The sequence below is a fragment of the Schistocerca nitens genome, chromosome 4 (genome assembly GCF_023898315.1).
Source record: "Schistocerca nitens isolate TAMUIC-IGC-003100 chromosome 4, iqSchNite1.1, whole genome shotgun sequence".
Lineage (NCBI taxonomy): Eukaryota > Metazoa > Arthropoda > Insecta > Orthoptera > Acrididae > Schistocerca > Schistocerca nitens.
The window spans coordinates 361,533,918-361,551,180 of NC_064617.1; the positions used below are offsets into that span (position 1 = coordinate 361,533,918).

The 17,263-nt window shown below is 44.4% G+C and overlaps 1 protein-coding gene across 1 annotated transcript in view; it reads left to right on the forward strand.

Moving 5' to 3' along the window:
- The window catches only part of LOC126252890 (alanine--glyoxylate aminotransferase-like), a 126,485-nt gene that overhangs the window by 32,199 nt on the left and 77,023 nt on the right, over positions 1-17,263 (forward strand). The window contains exon 2 of the mRNA XM_049953860.1: positions 958-1,150. Coding sequence (XP_049809817.1) covers positions 958-1,150 — 193 coding nt within the window. The remainder of the gene's footprint in view (positions 1-957; positions 1,151-17,263) is intronic.

The window sequence follows — 17,263 nt, forward strand, 5'->3', positions numbered from 1 at the left end:
GACTGTTGCACAGACTCCATGAATTCATGGACCCAAGTAGTCAGTAAGGGACTGTGCAAGTTGGTGGTGACTCTGTAGTGGTGTGTGTTCTATTATATGGGATGGACTGGGTCTTCTGGTCCAGAGGACTGATCATTGAGTGGAAATGGTTATGTTTGGCTATTTGCAGTCATTCATGGACTTCATGCTTGCAAATGACAATTGAATTTTTACGGATGACAATGTGTGATATCCATGTGCCACAGTTGTTCATGATTGACTTGAAGAACATTCTGGGCAATTTGAGCATATGAGCTGGCCACCCAGATCACCCAACATGGACATAATCGAGAGGTCACTTCATGCACAAGATCCTGCACCAGCAACACTTTCACAAATTATGGATGGTTAAAGAGGCAGTTTGGCCCAGTATTTCTGCAGGGGATTTCCAACAAATTGTTGGGTCCATACCATATCGAGTTGCTAGACTATGCTGGCAAAAGGAAGTCTGATTCAATATTAGGACATATCCCATGATTTTGTCACCCCAGTGTAGTATGAATAGCACTTAAACTATAAACCATATAGTGGAGATGCTGAGTCGCAGATAGGCACAACAAAAATATTCTCACAATTATAGCTTTCAGCTATTAAGGTCTTTGTTAATAATACACACACACACACACACACACACACACACACACGCAAACGCAACTGCAGTCATGTGTGTGTGTGTGTGTGTGTGTGTGTGTCTATTATTGACAAAAACCTTAATTGCCGAAAGCTATAATTGTGAGAATCTTTTTGATGTGCCCAGCTGCGACTCAGCATCTCCGCTCTAATATTGTTACATTCCATTGTTTGACTCATACTATAAAAATTTTCATTGTGTCATCTAGAAAATCTTGTAAGTATACAGCTATTTAAATAACTGAGCATGACAGGTAATTTAACAGATCTGTTGATGTTCTAATTTAGGTGCTGGATGACGTAAAGGCTGGTTTGCAGTACGTCTTCCAGACAAAAAATGAGATGACTTTTGCAATGTGTGGATCAGGTACTCTAGGAATGGAGGCATCTATAGTGAATCTGTATGAACCAGGAGATACAGTTCTTGTTGCCTGTAATGGAATATGGAGTGAAAGAGCAGCAGATACTGCTGAAAGACTTGGTAAGAATAATAACTATGCCTAGCTTATAAAATAATTCTCAATGCTTTCTTGCAGTCTGCTCATTATTTCATAGCTTTTCTGATATTAAATCATTACTGCTAAATTAAATTACTTCTAATTGCATCATTCAATAATGTTGTTGTTGTAGTATCCAGTCTGAAAATTGCTTTGATGCAGCTTTCTATACTACTCTATCCTGTGCAAGCTTCTTCATCTCCAAATAACTACTGCAACCTACACCCTTCTGAATCTGTTTACTGTATTCCTTTCTTGTGCTTTTCTTTCAGAAAATACTTCCTGACTTTTAAATCTATTTTGATGTTAACAAATTACTTTTCTTCAGAAACACTTTTTTTGCCATTGCCATGTCCTCTCTGTCACCATCAGTTATTTTGCCACCCAAATAGCAAAACTTGTCTACTACTTTACGTGCCTTGTTTCCTAATTCAGTTCCCTCAGCATCACCTGATTCACTTCAGCTACATTCCACTACCCTTGTTTTACTCTTGTTGATGTTCATCTTATAACCTCCATTCAAGACACAGTCCACTCCATTCAGTTGCTTTTGCAAGTCCTTTGCTGTCTCTGATAGATTACTTGGTTTCCTTCACTAGTTGTTCCATGTACAGCCTGAATAACATTGGGGACAGGATAGAATCCTGCCTCACTCCCTCCTCAAACATTGCTTTCCTTTCTTTTCCCTCGACTTTTATAACTGCCATCTGTTTTCTGTACAAATTGTAAATACCCTTCCATTTTCTGTATTTCGCCTCTGCTGCCTTCAGAAATTCAGAGTATTCCAGTCAACATTTCCAAAAGCTTTCTCTGCACCTACAAGTGCTATAAACATAGGTTTGCCTTTCCTTAACGCATCCTCTAAGAGAAGTTGCAGAATCAGTATTGCCTCATGTAATCCTACATTTCTCTATAATCCAGATTGATCTGCTCCAAGGTTGGCTTCTGCCAGCTTTTCCATTCTCCTGTAAAAAATTCATGTTAGTGTTTTGTAACCATGAATTATTAAAGTGAAAGTTAGGTAATATTCACACCTGTGCACACTTGTTTTCTTTGGACTTGGTATTATTTTATTCTTCGTGAAGTCTGAGAGTATTTCACCTGTCTCACACATCTTGTACACCAGACAGAAGAGCTTCTTCATGGCTGGTTCTCCCAAGGCTGTCAGTAATTCTAGTGGAACACTGTCTACTCCTGAGCCTTGTTTTGATGTAGGTCTTTCAATGCTCTGTCAAAATCTTCTCACAGTATCATATCTCCCAAATCATCTTCATCTATATCCTCTTCCATTTTTATAATATTGCCTTCATGTTCATCCCCCTTGTATAGACCCTCTATATACTCCTTCCACCTTTCATTCTTTCCATCTGAACTCTTAATATTCATACAGCTGCTTCTCTTTTCTCCAAAAGCCTCTTCAGTTTTCCTGTAGGCAGTCTCTGTCATTCCCCTAGCAAAATATATATCTAAATCCTTACATTTGCCTTCCAAACATTCCTCCTTAGACATTTTGCACTTCCTGTCAATCTCACTTTTTAGACATTTGTATTCCCTTTTACTTGCTGCACTTACTGCATTTTTATATTTTCTCCTTTCATCAATTAAGTCTGTGGGATTTCAGTTGGTTTTTAGCCCAAGGAAACACGCTCATTTCTGTAAGACTCAGTATATTTCATATGGGTGTCCACATTACAAGCTGTACAGTGAACCAAACAAGCAAGATGGCATGGGCCATTAGGTTACAGAGTCAAAGAACTTGAGATGGTGGAGATATGTCATTCGTACTTGTCGATGCCATACAGACAACCCCCTGCAGCATGGAGCACAGTTTGAGCACAGTGGAAGGAGGGCATTTCGGGCTGTGAAGGCGGTGAGGGAGATGGCAGTGATGTGATGGGGATGTCAATCTCTGGAGGTTATCGTGGCAGGGACCATGGTGGGATGTCGACATGGACATGGAACAGATGAGGCATCGGCCCACGCGTGAGGATGGAGTGGTGTGGAGAGGGACCATGTCCCCCACGAGATTGACTGGCAGCATTTGAACAGTTACCCTCCCTATGGGGGTGACTGTAGCTTGGAGAAGCATGTGGTTGACCCTGGGTGGGAGCGGGTGAGAGCCAGGGATTAACTGACGAACTGGGTCCCCGGTCAGGTGGGGCGAGTTGTCTTGTATTTGATTTGATTTTAGCAGGGAAGCTAAAACGGCTTTGGTCTAACCCACCACTGCCTGCACCGAAACCAAGTTTATTGTGCGGTATCACTTCCTGTATATCTAGTAAAGCCAACCAATGCCCTTGAATAGTGCAAGGAGTCCCTTTACCAGTTCTTTGTTAGTCACAGTTTCTTCAGGCCTAATTGTCCTGAAAATTCTGTGTCTCTTGCTCTCCAGTGCAGTGCATTCGAAGATTATGTGTGATGTAGTTTCTTCACTCTCATCACAGATCCTACATTTAGGGTCTTCTTCTGTTATACCCATTGCATGTAGGTGTGTTTTGAAATTCCAATGGCTGGTCATCAGTCCAACCATGAGTTTCATCTCTTTCCAGTTCAAGCCCAGGATTACAGAGCTACTTTTAAAACATGGCTTAGGCATCAGTATCTTGCAGTGTTGTAAGACCTTGGTTCAGTATTCTACAAGCTGTCTTCTGAGCCAGTTTTATAGTTCTAGCTCAATCATAGCCTTGGTGATTGTCAGGACAGGTTCCAGTCCAATGAATGGAGTCTTTGCCCCCATCCTGGCCAATCTGTCAGTTTATTCATTGCCACCGATCCCTGAGTAGGGGACCCACACTAGGTTTACCCTGTTGCCTCCCCCTAGCTCCACCAGAATGCTGTGACATTCTACAACAATCTTAGATCTTGTTGCAGGAGCTGCCAATGATTTCAGGGCTGTCTGAATAGATGCAGATGTTACAGTCCTTATAGCACCTATGCACATTCTCCTGCACACACATCCTGATGTCAGCTTGGAGTACCGAGGCCAATTTTCCTAGAGAGCTGAAGCCCTCCAGTCTTGGCTGAACTCTGTACACCCTGGCCCCAGTGCCTTGGTCTGATTTTGACCCATCAGTGAACCAGACAATGTACCACGTACAGCGTTGAACTGTTTTTTTCGCATGCTCGCTGCTTACAATTATTATATCATAAGTCTTGTTGAAGCAGTTGGGAGTTACTATATAGTCAGGCAGCATTTCACCAACCATTCCTATATTTACCTCACTCACTATTTTAGTGTGTGGTTCCAGATACCCAATGAGATCCAGTTTTTACCAGTTTTGAGTCTGCATGCACCAGCTGCTGCCTCCATCTAGACCCAAAGGTGTAATGGAGGGATGTCCAGAATGGTTTCCATCCCAGCAGTTGGTGTTTTGCTAATTCCACCTGTTATGGCTAAGCAAGCCAGTTTCTGCACCTTAACAAGCTCCTTAGCTGCAACCTGCTGTTCTACTTCTTCCACCACACTACAGCCCCATAGAAGATCCTAGGTCTAACCACTGTGGTGTATATCCAGTGCATACGTCTGGGGCTTAGGCCCCAGTTTTAGCCACAAGTTCTTCTGGTACACGCTACTTTCACCCTGGTGCATATGCTCTTAATGTGAGGGTCCATGTTAGTTTCTCATCTAAGGTTACCCCTAGATATTTCACTGTCCCCTTCACAGGTAGAGTTTCACTGAAAAGCTTTACATTCCAACTTTGAGAGTTGGATATGCTTCTTTGTGAATGGTATCACAACAGCTTTGTGAATGGTATCACAACAGTCTTATTAGAATTAACCCTTAGATCCTGTTTTCTGCATCAATCTTGCACAATGTCCAGCACACTTTGTGCCATATTCCTGACTGTGTCAGTAAATTGCCAAGTATTACTATGAAAAGGTCATCTGCGTATCCTTAGCAAAAGCATTGTCTGGAATTTAGTTTCTCAATGACTTATTTCACCACTAGATTCCACAATAAAGGTGACAAAACTCCTCCTTGTGGACAACCTCTAGTGGTGTTAATTACCATCTTTTCAATCATGATGGTGGCCTCTACCTTCCTTCCACTAAGTATGGCCCCAGTCCACCCACATATAGTGGTCCCTAGATCAGGCACCTCTGCTGCCCTAACCATGGAATCAAAGGTTGTGCTACTAAAAGCCCTCTTACTGTCCAGGAAGATGCAGTGGGCTATTTCCTGAAAGTGAAGTTCTTTCTCCACCTTCCCAATGAGTTGGTGAAGAGCTATCTTACCTTGGTGAAGAGCTATCTTACCTGGTCGATATGCATGTTGGTTTGAATGAAGAGGAGCCCTAGATAGTCTCCTCTCCCTGACATATACATTAACCAGTTTTTCCAATGTTCTAAGAATGAAGGAGGGCAGACTCATATCCTTGGCCTTGGTATGATCAGTCTTCCCTGGCTTTGGAATAAAGACAACTTCACTGCCCTCCAGGCATTGGGAATGATTCCTGCAGCTACGCTAACCCTGAATAACCTGCATAGGACTCTTATAAGATTCTCTACTGCTTGTTGCAGGAGAGCTGGAAAGATTCCATTTGGGGCAGATGACTTGAACGTCTGGAATGATCCCACCGCTCATTGGATTTTTCTGAAGTCGACACACTCCTTGGCCAATTCCCAGTCCTCTCCTCAAATGCCTGAGAATCATTGTCTCTCAGGGGTTGCATTCTGGTCTGTGTTATCTACCAGAGTACAATGAGGGAAGTGAGTTTTGAGGAGCAATTCCAGCATCTCATCTGCTGTCTTTGTGTATTCCCCATCCTCCTTCCTCAATGTACCTCCTGGATTAGATGGTACTATAGTGAGGATTTTGTGAAGCCTGGCTTGAGCAGCTATGCCCTCCACTTCCTCAGAGAATTCCTTTCAGGAAGCCTACTTTGCTTGTCTAATTGCAAGGTTGTAGTTGACAAGGGCCTGACAATATTTTGCCCATTGTCCTGTATGTTCCACAAGGTTAAACAGTCTCCATTTCCGTCTTCTTTATGTTTCCAAGTTGTTGTTCCACCAAGACACACTCCTATTTGTGCACTTCTTGGTGAATGAGCAGTTGTCCTGGTATGACATAATTATGGCAGAGGTTTCAGCCTCTGCTACTTCCTCAAACTCTACTTCCTTATTGAAGTTTTAGTTTCCAATAAGCTTAAGTCAAGGTCCCTCCTATATGTCTCCCAGTCTGTTTTCCTGGGATTCCTATAGGCCATGGTCTGTCTGATTCCCATTTCAACCTTGAATTTAATATACATGTGGTCCAATGAGGATGGCTCTGATGCCACATTCCTTTGTTTGACATAGCTGACCATCATCATGAAACTGAAGGTTTTGTCAATTACTTCTTCCCTTCTGCTGTTCCTGAACGTATGTTCATCACCCCTATTCAGGACCTCCAAGTTGTTGGACAAGAGAAATTCAAGGAGGTGCTCACCTCTACTGTTGGTGTCCTTGCTGTCCTGCACTAGCTTGTGGGCACTGGCATCACATCCAACCAACAGTTGGTCACCTTGCCGATGGCAAGCTTCCATCAGTCTTCTCATCTCAAGAGGAGGAGGAGAGCTGTCTTTGTAAGGAAGGTATGCTGAGGCCAAAACAATTTCCCTCATGATACCTTCCTCATGTTGCTGCATCCTGATGGTCAGCCAGTCCCTAGAACAGAAATCCATCACTGGCATGAAAGAAATTCCATTTCTCACATAAATGCATGTTCTGGAGTTTCTTAGATTTCTGTCATAAAACAACTTACCTCCTGTACCACTGAGCCCAAATACACCCCCTTTATATAAGTAGGGTTCCTGTATCAGGGCCATGTCCACTTCCTGTCTCCCCAGGTGATGGCTCAGGGCAGCAGAGGCACCTTTACTTTGCTGAAGATTGATCTGCAGCACCTCAAGTCTCCATCTTGCTGCTATCATTGCTTTTGAGGTCTTTGATTACCCTGACAGCAACCTGCAAACCCTAGAAACAATTCAGGTCTTACTCTTGCATCGCCTTCAGGGACTTCTCTCTGACCTCCACTACCAGGGTTCGCCCTTCCTGTACAGCTTTCTGGTTGATGACTCTCCAATCCTCTGTCAAGACTTTTGGGTTCTGGAACCCTATTTTCTCGAACAGAGTCTTTGAAGAGATATCCTTAAGGATCCTTGGTACCCATTTTCATATCTTTGCAATCTTAAGAATCTCAGCTGCCGTCTTGACCAGCAGCTTTGCATCCTCCCACAGGGATATCATGGGCACCTTGTCTTTGAGCCATTCCACTGCAAGCACCCCCTCACAGACAAAAATGAGGGCACCATGATCTAGATAGACCCTTCTGAATTCTGAGTTTGTGTCCTGTACCAGCATCCCCCCCCCCCCCCCCCCCCGTCAATCTTTTCACAGACGGTCATCTTCACGAGCTCCTCCTGCTGCCAGTTGATAACCTTCTCGGGTAACTGCCATCCTAAAAACCGAGACTGTAATACTATAGGTCTGTTTCCCTATTTCTTGCCTAGGCTTTTTCTGGATTTGTCATCCTGCGAGGAGGGTCTTAGATTCCTCCCTTATCCTCATGCTGACATTGAAGGGGTCTGCATATTCCCTTCAATCTGAGACAGTTTTTTCTTGGGGGTTTTGGGCTCAAGTCCTTTTCACTCTCTCCTCTTTTGTTTGGGAAGCCATTCTTTTCCTTCCTTTTGTTTCTGTTCCCTGAGAAATTTCCTCCTCTGGGCCCCAGACAAGGCTTTAATCTTGATCTGGTCCAACTTCTCAGCTACAGTTCCCACTTCTTGCTCAGGTCTACACCCTGATTCAGTAGTGGGAGTGCATTCCATCAGTCCTGACCCCAATGACTGGGTGTCTGAGGTCTTAGTTTGCCACTCAGTTTGTTTTAAATCATTTTAATCAGTCGGGTTCATCTTGCTCCCACAAAATTTGGGGATCTACATGGTCCATACCACAGAAACCCCGCACGGTGTAAGGCTCCTTACTCAGGAAGGTCGCCCGGTATCCCTAGACTTCATTTGCGACACATCTTCCCATGTGCCACGCACCCCGTGGCACAGATCACATCATACCTTGGGTTGGGAAAGGGAATTGGGTAAAGACTAGGAGTGGATAAGGAAGACAGGACATTGTGGGACACTCTTAGTCTGATCCATCAGCTAAGGCCTTTCCAGCAGTAGGTCCTCTACCTTCAGCATAGCCCTCAGCTTCATGCAGATATGCAGGCCTCTCCACCCACATGGACAGTGTCCTTTGTTAAGGGGTGTCTCCCAGAGAGATGCAGCAGGATGAAGATGTGATTGTCATCAATAAGTATGGTGTTATCCTCCACATGTTTGGACAGTACATCAATTTGCAGAACCACTAGAGGGGGTAGAGGGGATGAGGTAGAGAGAGAGAGAGAGGGAGAGTACCCGAGGAATGGCATTGATGGTGATGCAGATGCATGTTCAGGCGAAGGTTGTGGAGGCAGCTCTGAGGGGTCATAGCTTGAAGATGAATCCTCAGTACTAGGAGGCTGCATAACATCATCGGACGTGAAAGACACTGGGTTGAGGTGTGCCAGTTTCTAGCAGTGGAGACAAACAGTGAATGGCGTATCTTTAACCCAGAAGTCTATCATGTTAGTTGTGTGGTTTATGGGGCTGAATATCATGGGGCAAATGGGGCCCAGACTCTGGACAGTGTCATTGCAGAAAAAAATGAACTTGCATGAAAGGAGATCGGAGGGCGCGTGGGAGTGGGGGGGAGTATGGCTAGACGAGGGCTAGGAAAATGTTTGCAAAATGCTTTTGGATCTGTTTTATGAAATTGGGAAGAGAGGTGGAATTGTTAGGGGAGGACGGTTGTAACAGCTCCCCAGAGAGGACATGATTTCACCATAGGTGAACTCATTTATGGTGCCCTCGATATCTGGTTTGTATGATGACCATAGGTCAAGGAGTATACCCATGGGAGAGCCTTGGTCCAAAGATTATCATGACACTGCAGTGCTGTCTTGGAAGTGGTTGGCAATTGTGTGACATTTGTTGCTGGCATAGTTGGGCAAAGAGTGCTGATTCAAAGAGCCAGCCCTGGTCAGTGGTGATGGCAGCAGGGCAGCCAGAGCAGGAAGTCCAGGAAGAAACAAAAGCCTTAGCCACGGTTTTGGCGGTTATGTTGGTGAGAGGTAAGGCCTCTACCCACTGAGATAAACGATCAGTGCAAGAAAGAACATAATGAAAGCCCTCTGTGGGGGGAAGGTGGCTGATGAGGTCCAGGTGCACATGGTGAAAGTAGCCAGATAGGATGTCAAATTTGCAGAGATGTGGAACAGTGTGCCTTGTGACTTTGCCGCACTGGCAAGTGATGCAGTTCCAGGCCTACGTCTGATAATCGTGTCTTATGTCTCCCCACATGAATCGTTCTGACATGAGGCATGTCAATGGCTTAGTTCTGGGGTGTGCTAGAGAATATAGTGTGTCAAACACTGAATGGTGGAGGGGGATAGGGATGAGGGATCGGAGGGTGTCAGTGGAGTCGCACCTGACTTCCTCTTGGACGCCAGAGAAATTTTGCTTTGGTGAGAAACAGAAAAGTGGAGGTGCTGTTGAGAAGTTGCTGTGTACCCTCATCCTAGTTCTGTAGGGATACGAGGTCGGGAAGGTTGACGATCGTTAAGATGGTGCTAATGCAGAAAAGGAAATTTGCAACGATGTTGTCAGTGCCTTTGATTTGGTGGACATCAGTAGAGAACTGATAGATAAAATCTAAGTGGCAAAAATGAGGGGAGAGGGGGGGGGAGGGAGGGATGAGAGGCAGGTTGCATATGGCATCTACTACTAGTTTATGGTCAGTCAGGATGTGGAAAGGTTGGCCCTCGACATTGGGGCAGAAGTGTTTCACCGCCTCATAAACCGCTAAAAGTTCACAATTGAAGGCTGAGAATTTTTGTTGGGCATGTGAAAGTTTGTTCGGAAAGAACTGAAGTGGCATGACCACATTGTTGTGGCATTGTTGTAGGGCAGTGCCTACCATAGAGTCACTGGCATCCATGGTGATTAAGAGTGCAGCATCCGAGATTGGATGAGCGAGAGTGATGGCTCATGCAAGACAGTTTTTCAGGGCCTGGAAGGCTGTGCGCATTGGTTCCATCCAGGGAACACGATGTGTCCCTAAAGTTTGCTTTCCAGTGAGGGCGTTAGTGAGGGCAGCCTAGGTGTCGGCTGCTGCAGGCAAATGACAACAGCAGTAGTTTATCCCTCCCAGGAATCGACGGAGCTCTTTGTATGTGGTAGAGAGTGACATGGATAAGACTGATTGCACCTTCAATTTAAGGGGGTGTATACCAGCAGCCAAGACTGTGTACCCCAAGAATTGGACTAATTGTTGGTGCAGTTGCAGTTTGTCAGTGTTGATCTCCACTCCATTTGATGAGAGAGTGTCCTTTACTATCATGATGTGGTGTTAGTGATCTTGTGTAAGATATATCACTGACATATACGAAACAGAAGTCAAACTGGAGCAAGAGAGAGTCAATAAAGCGTTGTCACATCTGGGCAGTGTTTTTTAACCCAAATGGAATGAAATGGTACTCATACAAACCAAGGGAGGTAATAATCACTGTTTTCAGAATGTCTTCGGGTGCAACTGGGATTTGGTGATAAGTACGTTTGCAGTTCAGTACGCTGAAAATTGTAGCACCTGCGAGAAGGTGAGTGAAGTCAGAAATGTTCAGTATAGGATAATTGTCCATCACAGTTCTAGCACTCAAGCACCTGTAATCACCACACGTATGAAAGGAGCCTTCATGTTTAGGGGTGAGGTGTATGGTTGATGACCAGTTACTACCAGAGGGCTGTAAAATTCCCACCTCAAGAATATCCCATATTTGCTGGCAAGCAGAGCGTAACTTGAATGAGTTAAGGCAGTGAGCCTTTTGACGAATAGGTGGGCCCTCAGACATGACGATGTGATGAACAGTTCTGTTCGTGATGGTGGAAACCTAATGCTCAATGACTGCACGGGTGGGGTGTGGTGTTAGTTGATTTATTAGGGGTGCATGGCTTGGAAGCAGCTTAGATATCTGCCTGAGATGGGAATGGCAGCAAAAAAGTCACATTTTTGTTATGCTTATGCCAACATGGATGGCAGTTTGCTAGTGCTGAGTGTGAGGTGGGTGTGAGTATTGTGCATAGAGGCTGTCTGCTGTCCATAGTGTGTGAGAGAGGTGCACTCGTTGGTGGTGGTGCTGCTGGCACGTGTGGAGCTATGGAACGAGCCATGCGAGAAGGCATAAGAGGGGCAGAATGTTTATCAACACACTTGGTAGGTGCACACAAGGCGGGAAGCATGGTCAGACCCAGATGGCTGGATTGTCATGAGGCACATGAGTGTCAGTTTGCGAAACATTGAGCAGAACACACTTGATGGGGGCGGGGGTGGTGGGGATAATACTGTGTGGTTGAGACTGGGGTCACACGAGATAGGTTTGGTGTTTCTACCCTGTGTGCTGTTGTCGGCGGAGCTGTCAGGTGAGGCAGATGAAGGCTTGGGTGTCAGTGCTGCCAAGCAGTGTGAATTGATGTGGGCGGTGATCACGGCAAGCTCATCCTTGGCATGTGCAATGTGATATTTCAAAACAACGTTCTCACAGTGGCTTTTTTCACCAGGAAGCAATTCATGGTCTCACAAGTCCTGCTCACAAGAGCCATGCACTGATGCACTAATCAGTTAATGGCATTTACACTTGGAGCAGGTGGCAGAGCTCAGTCACACAGAATGTGAGAGTTAGAGGTGTGGTGAAACAGAGAACCTCGAACAGCATTTGAAGACAGTTGGTGGTGTGATAAGAAGTCGATTCCCAGGACTGGTTCTGCGATGTCCACCACATGGAAGATCCAGGGGAGGGAGAGGCCATTAGAGAGGCAGCATTGAAGCTTGATCGAGCCAAAGGTCCGGAGTGTAGATGAGTTCACAGGTTGCAGGAGAGAGCATGTGCATGTGAGGGGCATGTGAACATCAATTTAGGTACAATTGAGACATGCATGGAGCAGCACAGTAAAATGCTCCCACCAGGCTGTTGACATGACAAGCCAGGGCATGTTTGGAGGTGCAGAAACCACAATTAGTATCACTATGTGGCACATTGTTCACATCAGGAGGGGGCCTGTAAAGTGCACTGAGGAGCTGAACAGTCACTTGGGGCAGAAACTGGTCTGGAAATGTTCATGATATACGTTGGGCATTGTTCACTTTGTAAATTATGAAGCAGTAAAGCACTCGGACATCTTGGGAGCATGATTGGTACACATGGTCTGTCCTAACAAAGGTGAGGTTGCACATGGTACTGTTGTAACAGTCGCCTGGGCGGCTGGCATCTGATACATAGTTTGTGCATGAAATGCAGGATCCACGTCAGCATGATAAAATGCAGGAACTTTGCTCTCCTTGTTATCATTTTTGAAATGCACATGTTGATGCATACTCATTGGAGAGGCAAAGCCTGAGTCTGCAGTCACATGTTGCATTGCTGAGTGGCAACAGTATTGAGGCATGAAACTGCAGGAAACATGTTGTAAAATCTAGGTGGTGGTGAAGTGACAAAAAGTCCCGTTTCAGGTGCAGCAGCTTCGATATTCATGTGGTGCATGGCAGGATACATGGCCAAGCAGAATGAACGAACGCATAAACAAAGCCAGTGCCGTAGACATGAAAATACTTGCACTACGAGGAAATGGCACGTGAATTCTTACTTGGGGTCACCACTGTGGGATTTCAGTTGGCTTGCAGCCCAAGGAAACACACTCATTTCTGTAAGACTTGGTATATTTCATACACATTACAACAAGTCATGCAGCAAACTGAACAAGCAAGATGGCATGGGCCATTAGGTTACGGAGTCAAAAAACGTGCGATGGCAGAGATATGTCGTTTGCACTTTACAATGCCACAAGTCCAATATCTCCTGTGTTATCCATGAATTTCTACTCGGCCTTGTCTTTTTATCTATTTAATCCTCTGCTACCTACACCATGTCATCTCTCAGGGCTACCCATTTGCCTTCTACTGTGTTCCTTTCCCCTGTTCTTGTCAATCATTGCATAGTGCTCCATCTAAAACTCTCAACAATATCTCAATCTTTCAACTTATCTACGTCTCATCTCCTTCTTTCTTACCTTTATCCAATTTCTTCCGTTTTAATCTAGTTTATAGCCAATAAATTGTGGCCAGAGTCCACATCTGCCTCTGGAAATATCTTACAATTTAAAATCTGGTTCCAAAATCTCTGCCTTACCATTATATAATCAGTCTCAAACCTTCTGGTGTCACCAGGTCTCTTCCATGAGTACAACCTTCTTTCATGATTCTTAAACCAAGTGTTAGCAATGATTAAATTACGCTCTGTCAAAGCTGCACCAGGCAACTTCCTCTGTCACTGCTTTCCCCCAGTCTATATTTACCTACTATTTTTCCATCTCTTATTTTCCTACATTGAGTCTGATTTCCCCATCCCCCATCACTATTAAATTTTCACCTCCCTTAAGTCTCTTATTAATTTAATTTACTTCTTCATACTTTCCCTCAATCTCTTCATCATCTGTGGAGCTGGTTGACATATAAGCTTGCACTACTGTGTCAGGTGTGGCCCTCATGTCTATCTTGGCTGCAATAATGCATTCACTATGCTGCTCATCGTACCTTACATGCATTCCTATTTTCTTATTCACTATTAAACCTACTCCTGCTCTATCCTTACTCAATTTTTGTTTAAAACCCTGTATTCAACTGACAAGAAGACCTGTTCCCTCTGCTACTGAACTTCCCTGATGTCCACTATATCTGGCTTTAACCTACCTGTTTCCCTTTTCAGATTTTCTAACCTGCTTGTCTGATTAAAGGATCTGACATTGCATGCTCCAATTGGTAGAATTCCAGTTTTGTTTCTCCTGATGACACCATCCTGAGTAGTCCCCTCCCAGAGATTTGAATAGGGAGCTATTTTACCTGCTGAATATTTTATGCAAGAGAATGCCACCACCATTTAATCATACAGTACAGCGTCATGCCCTTGCTTTCAGCTATTCACCATACCAGCACAGTAAGGGTGTTTTGGTTGATGTTACAATGCCAGATCAGTCAGTCATCCAAACAGTTGCCCCTGTAACTACTGAAAAGGATGCTGACCCTCTTCAGGAACCACATGTTACTCTGGCCTCTCAACAGGTTGCACCTACAGTACGGCCATCTGTATCACAGAGGCATGCAAGCCTCCCCACCGACAGAAAGGTCCATGGTTCATGGGGGAAGGGGGGGGGGGGAGGCAGAGGTGGGAGGGGGGGGGGTGTGAGGTAGATGTGGGGGGGCTCTTCATTCAATATAAACATAAAAGTTCAGGTTGTTGCACATGTATATTTTTGGGAAGTTACTGATGAATTTGGAAATTAAAAAATCTTTTCATAAATCTCTGTTATATCCTTCACAATTCCTTGGTTAGGTGAGTACTAACATTCAACACTTGGTAGTCATATTTACCATACCCATAATTACCACTTTCTGTAGGTTTAGTGTTAGTAATTAACATTACTAATTTTAGTATTCAAGAATTCAGTATTATGCATATATGAATTTTTCTGATCACATTGTGGTAGACTTGGAACCTGCAACAATTTAAAGGGTCATTGCTTGATAATTCCTAATCTAATGGGGTGATTATTTGAGTGTAGTTATTGTTGCTTTAAATAAAAATAATAAAATGGTCTCTGATGTATGAATCACATTTAAAATTCCTTCAGGTTGATCATAGGTGCAGCAAGTCTAAATATTATATCCCAACTACAGGTGGTTAAGTTAACAAGTAAAGTTTATGACTCTTAAAAGGGCATAAAATTTTTGCAGGCAGGTGATAACCTCTACATAATTAAGTTAATTGAAATTCAGCCTGGTCTCCAGTATTGTTGTTAGCATACACACTATATAAATAAAATAGCTGGAAAGCAGATGTAGTGTTTGCATCTCAAAATTAATCAAAGTCAGATGCCATGATAACACAAATAAATGGTAGTGTAAGAGACACATGATGCTGAACAGTGACAAAAATAATCAAAAGTCCCCAGAGGAAAACTAGGTTAAAAATCAGACTCAGTACAAACAATTCAAAGTTCAAATTGACTTTACACAAAAGTACAAGTTCCTCTGAGTTTCTAATGGAAATAATACAGTGACCACTGCAGAATATCCCCCCACTGAACTGACATGAAATATTTCAAAGTGTCACAGCCAATAAAGTGAAAACTTCTATCATGGAAAAGCATGCAGCTGGATCATTGCTCAGACTAGCACATATCTTGCCTGTAGCAGTACTCCCTGAACAATGTGAAAGAATAAGACAGCCACTCTCCTAAGTCCTTGGGATTCAGATATGACAGTAACACATAGCCTGACCTTGGTGTTCTGTGTGCCATCACACCTATCAGCGACCTGTCATAGGTGCAATCACCTGGTCCCCTGCCACAGCGCACACAAACCAAACACCACGTCTGACCACAGTTGATCACCGATATTCAGATATGACACATTGTGTCACAAGTCTCATATGATTAAAACACATACCAGGGAAACAACTCATGAGGGTATGTCTTAGACCTTCTGATGATTGAAAGACCCAGATGGAATCTGTGATCATAAATACGTTATAGCATCAATGATAAAAAAGTAATAAATGGGGTGTTAAGGAAAGCAGAAAAGTATTTCTTATTAGCAAATGTGATAGGAAACAGGATTCAAATTACCTGAGCAGTAAACATAGGAGATAAAGGTGTGGAGTATCAGTACATATGTTTCAAGAATGCACCATGCTCACCAACCTTGTGAGGTATTGGAAGCTGCACCACAGTTCAACATCCATATTACAAAGCAAAGGAGATTCTTCACATGCTTAAATAAAGTGGAGACCTTACTGACAGCAAATACTGGCTGAAACCAAAATGCATGTACAAAGAACTGAATGAATGTAAAAGAAAAAAATTAGCCTACGAATCTGGTCAAAAATCCTTAGTAGTTTGATTTTATATGCAGTATTTTACAGACTACAAGACAAATTTTTCTCTTCAAAAAATTGCCTCCAAAATTCAGGTGGTCTTATACTCAAAATTAATATACACTCCTGGAAATTGAAATAAGAACACCGTGAATTCATTGTCCCAGGAAGGGGAAACTTTATTGACACATTCCTGGGGTCAGATACATCACATGATCACACTAACAGAACCACAGGCACATAGACACAGGCAACAGAGCATGCACAATGTCGGCACTAGTACAGTGTATATCCACCTTTCGCAGCAATGCAGGCTGCTATTCTCCCATGGAGACGATCGTAGAGATGCTGGATGTAGTCCTGTGGAACGGCTTGCCATGCCATTTCCACCTGGCGCCTCAGTTGGACCAGCGTTCGTGCTGGACGTGCAGACCGCGTGAGACGACGCTTCATCCAGTCGCAAACATGCTCAATGGGGGACAGATCCGGAGATCTTGCTGGCCAGGGTAGTTGACTTACACCTTCTAGAGCACATTGGGTGGCACGGGATACATGCGGACGTGCATTGTCCTGTTGGAACAGCAAGTTCCCTTGCCGGTCTAGGAATGGTAGAACAATGGGTTCGATGATGGTTTGGATGTACCGTGCACTATTCAGTGTCCCCTCGACGATCACCAGTGGTGTACGGCCAGTGTAGGAGATCGCTCCCCACACCATGATGCCGGGTGTTGGCCCTGTGTGCCTCGGTCGTATGCAGTCCTGATTGTGGCGCTCACCTGCACGGCGCCAAACACGCATACGACCATCATTGGCACCAAGGCAGAAGCGACTCTCATTGCTGAAGACGACACGTCTCCATTCGTCCCTCCATTCACGCCTGTCGCGACACCACTGGAGGCGGGCTGCACGATGTTGGGGCGTGAGCGGAAGACGGCCTAACGGTGTGCGGGACCGTAGCCCAGCTTCATGGAGACGGTTGCGAATGGTCCTCGCCGATACCCCAGGAGCAACAGTGTCCCTAATTTGCTGGGAAGTGGCGGTGCGGTCCCCTACGGCACTGCGTAGGATCCTACGGTCTTGGCGTGCATCCGTGCGTCGC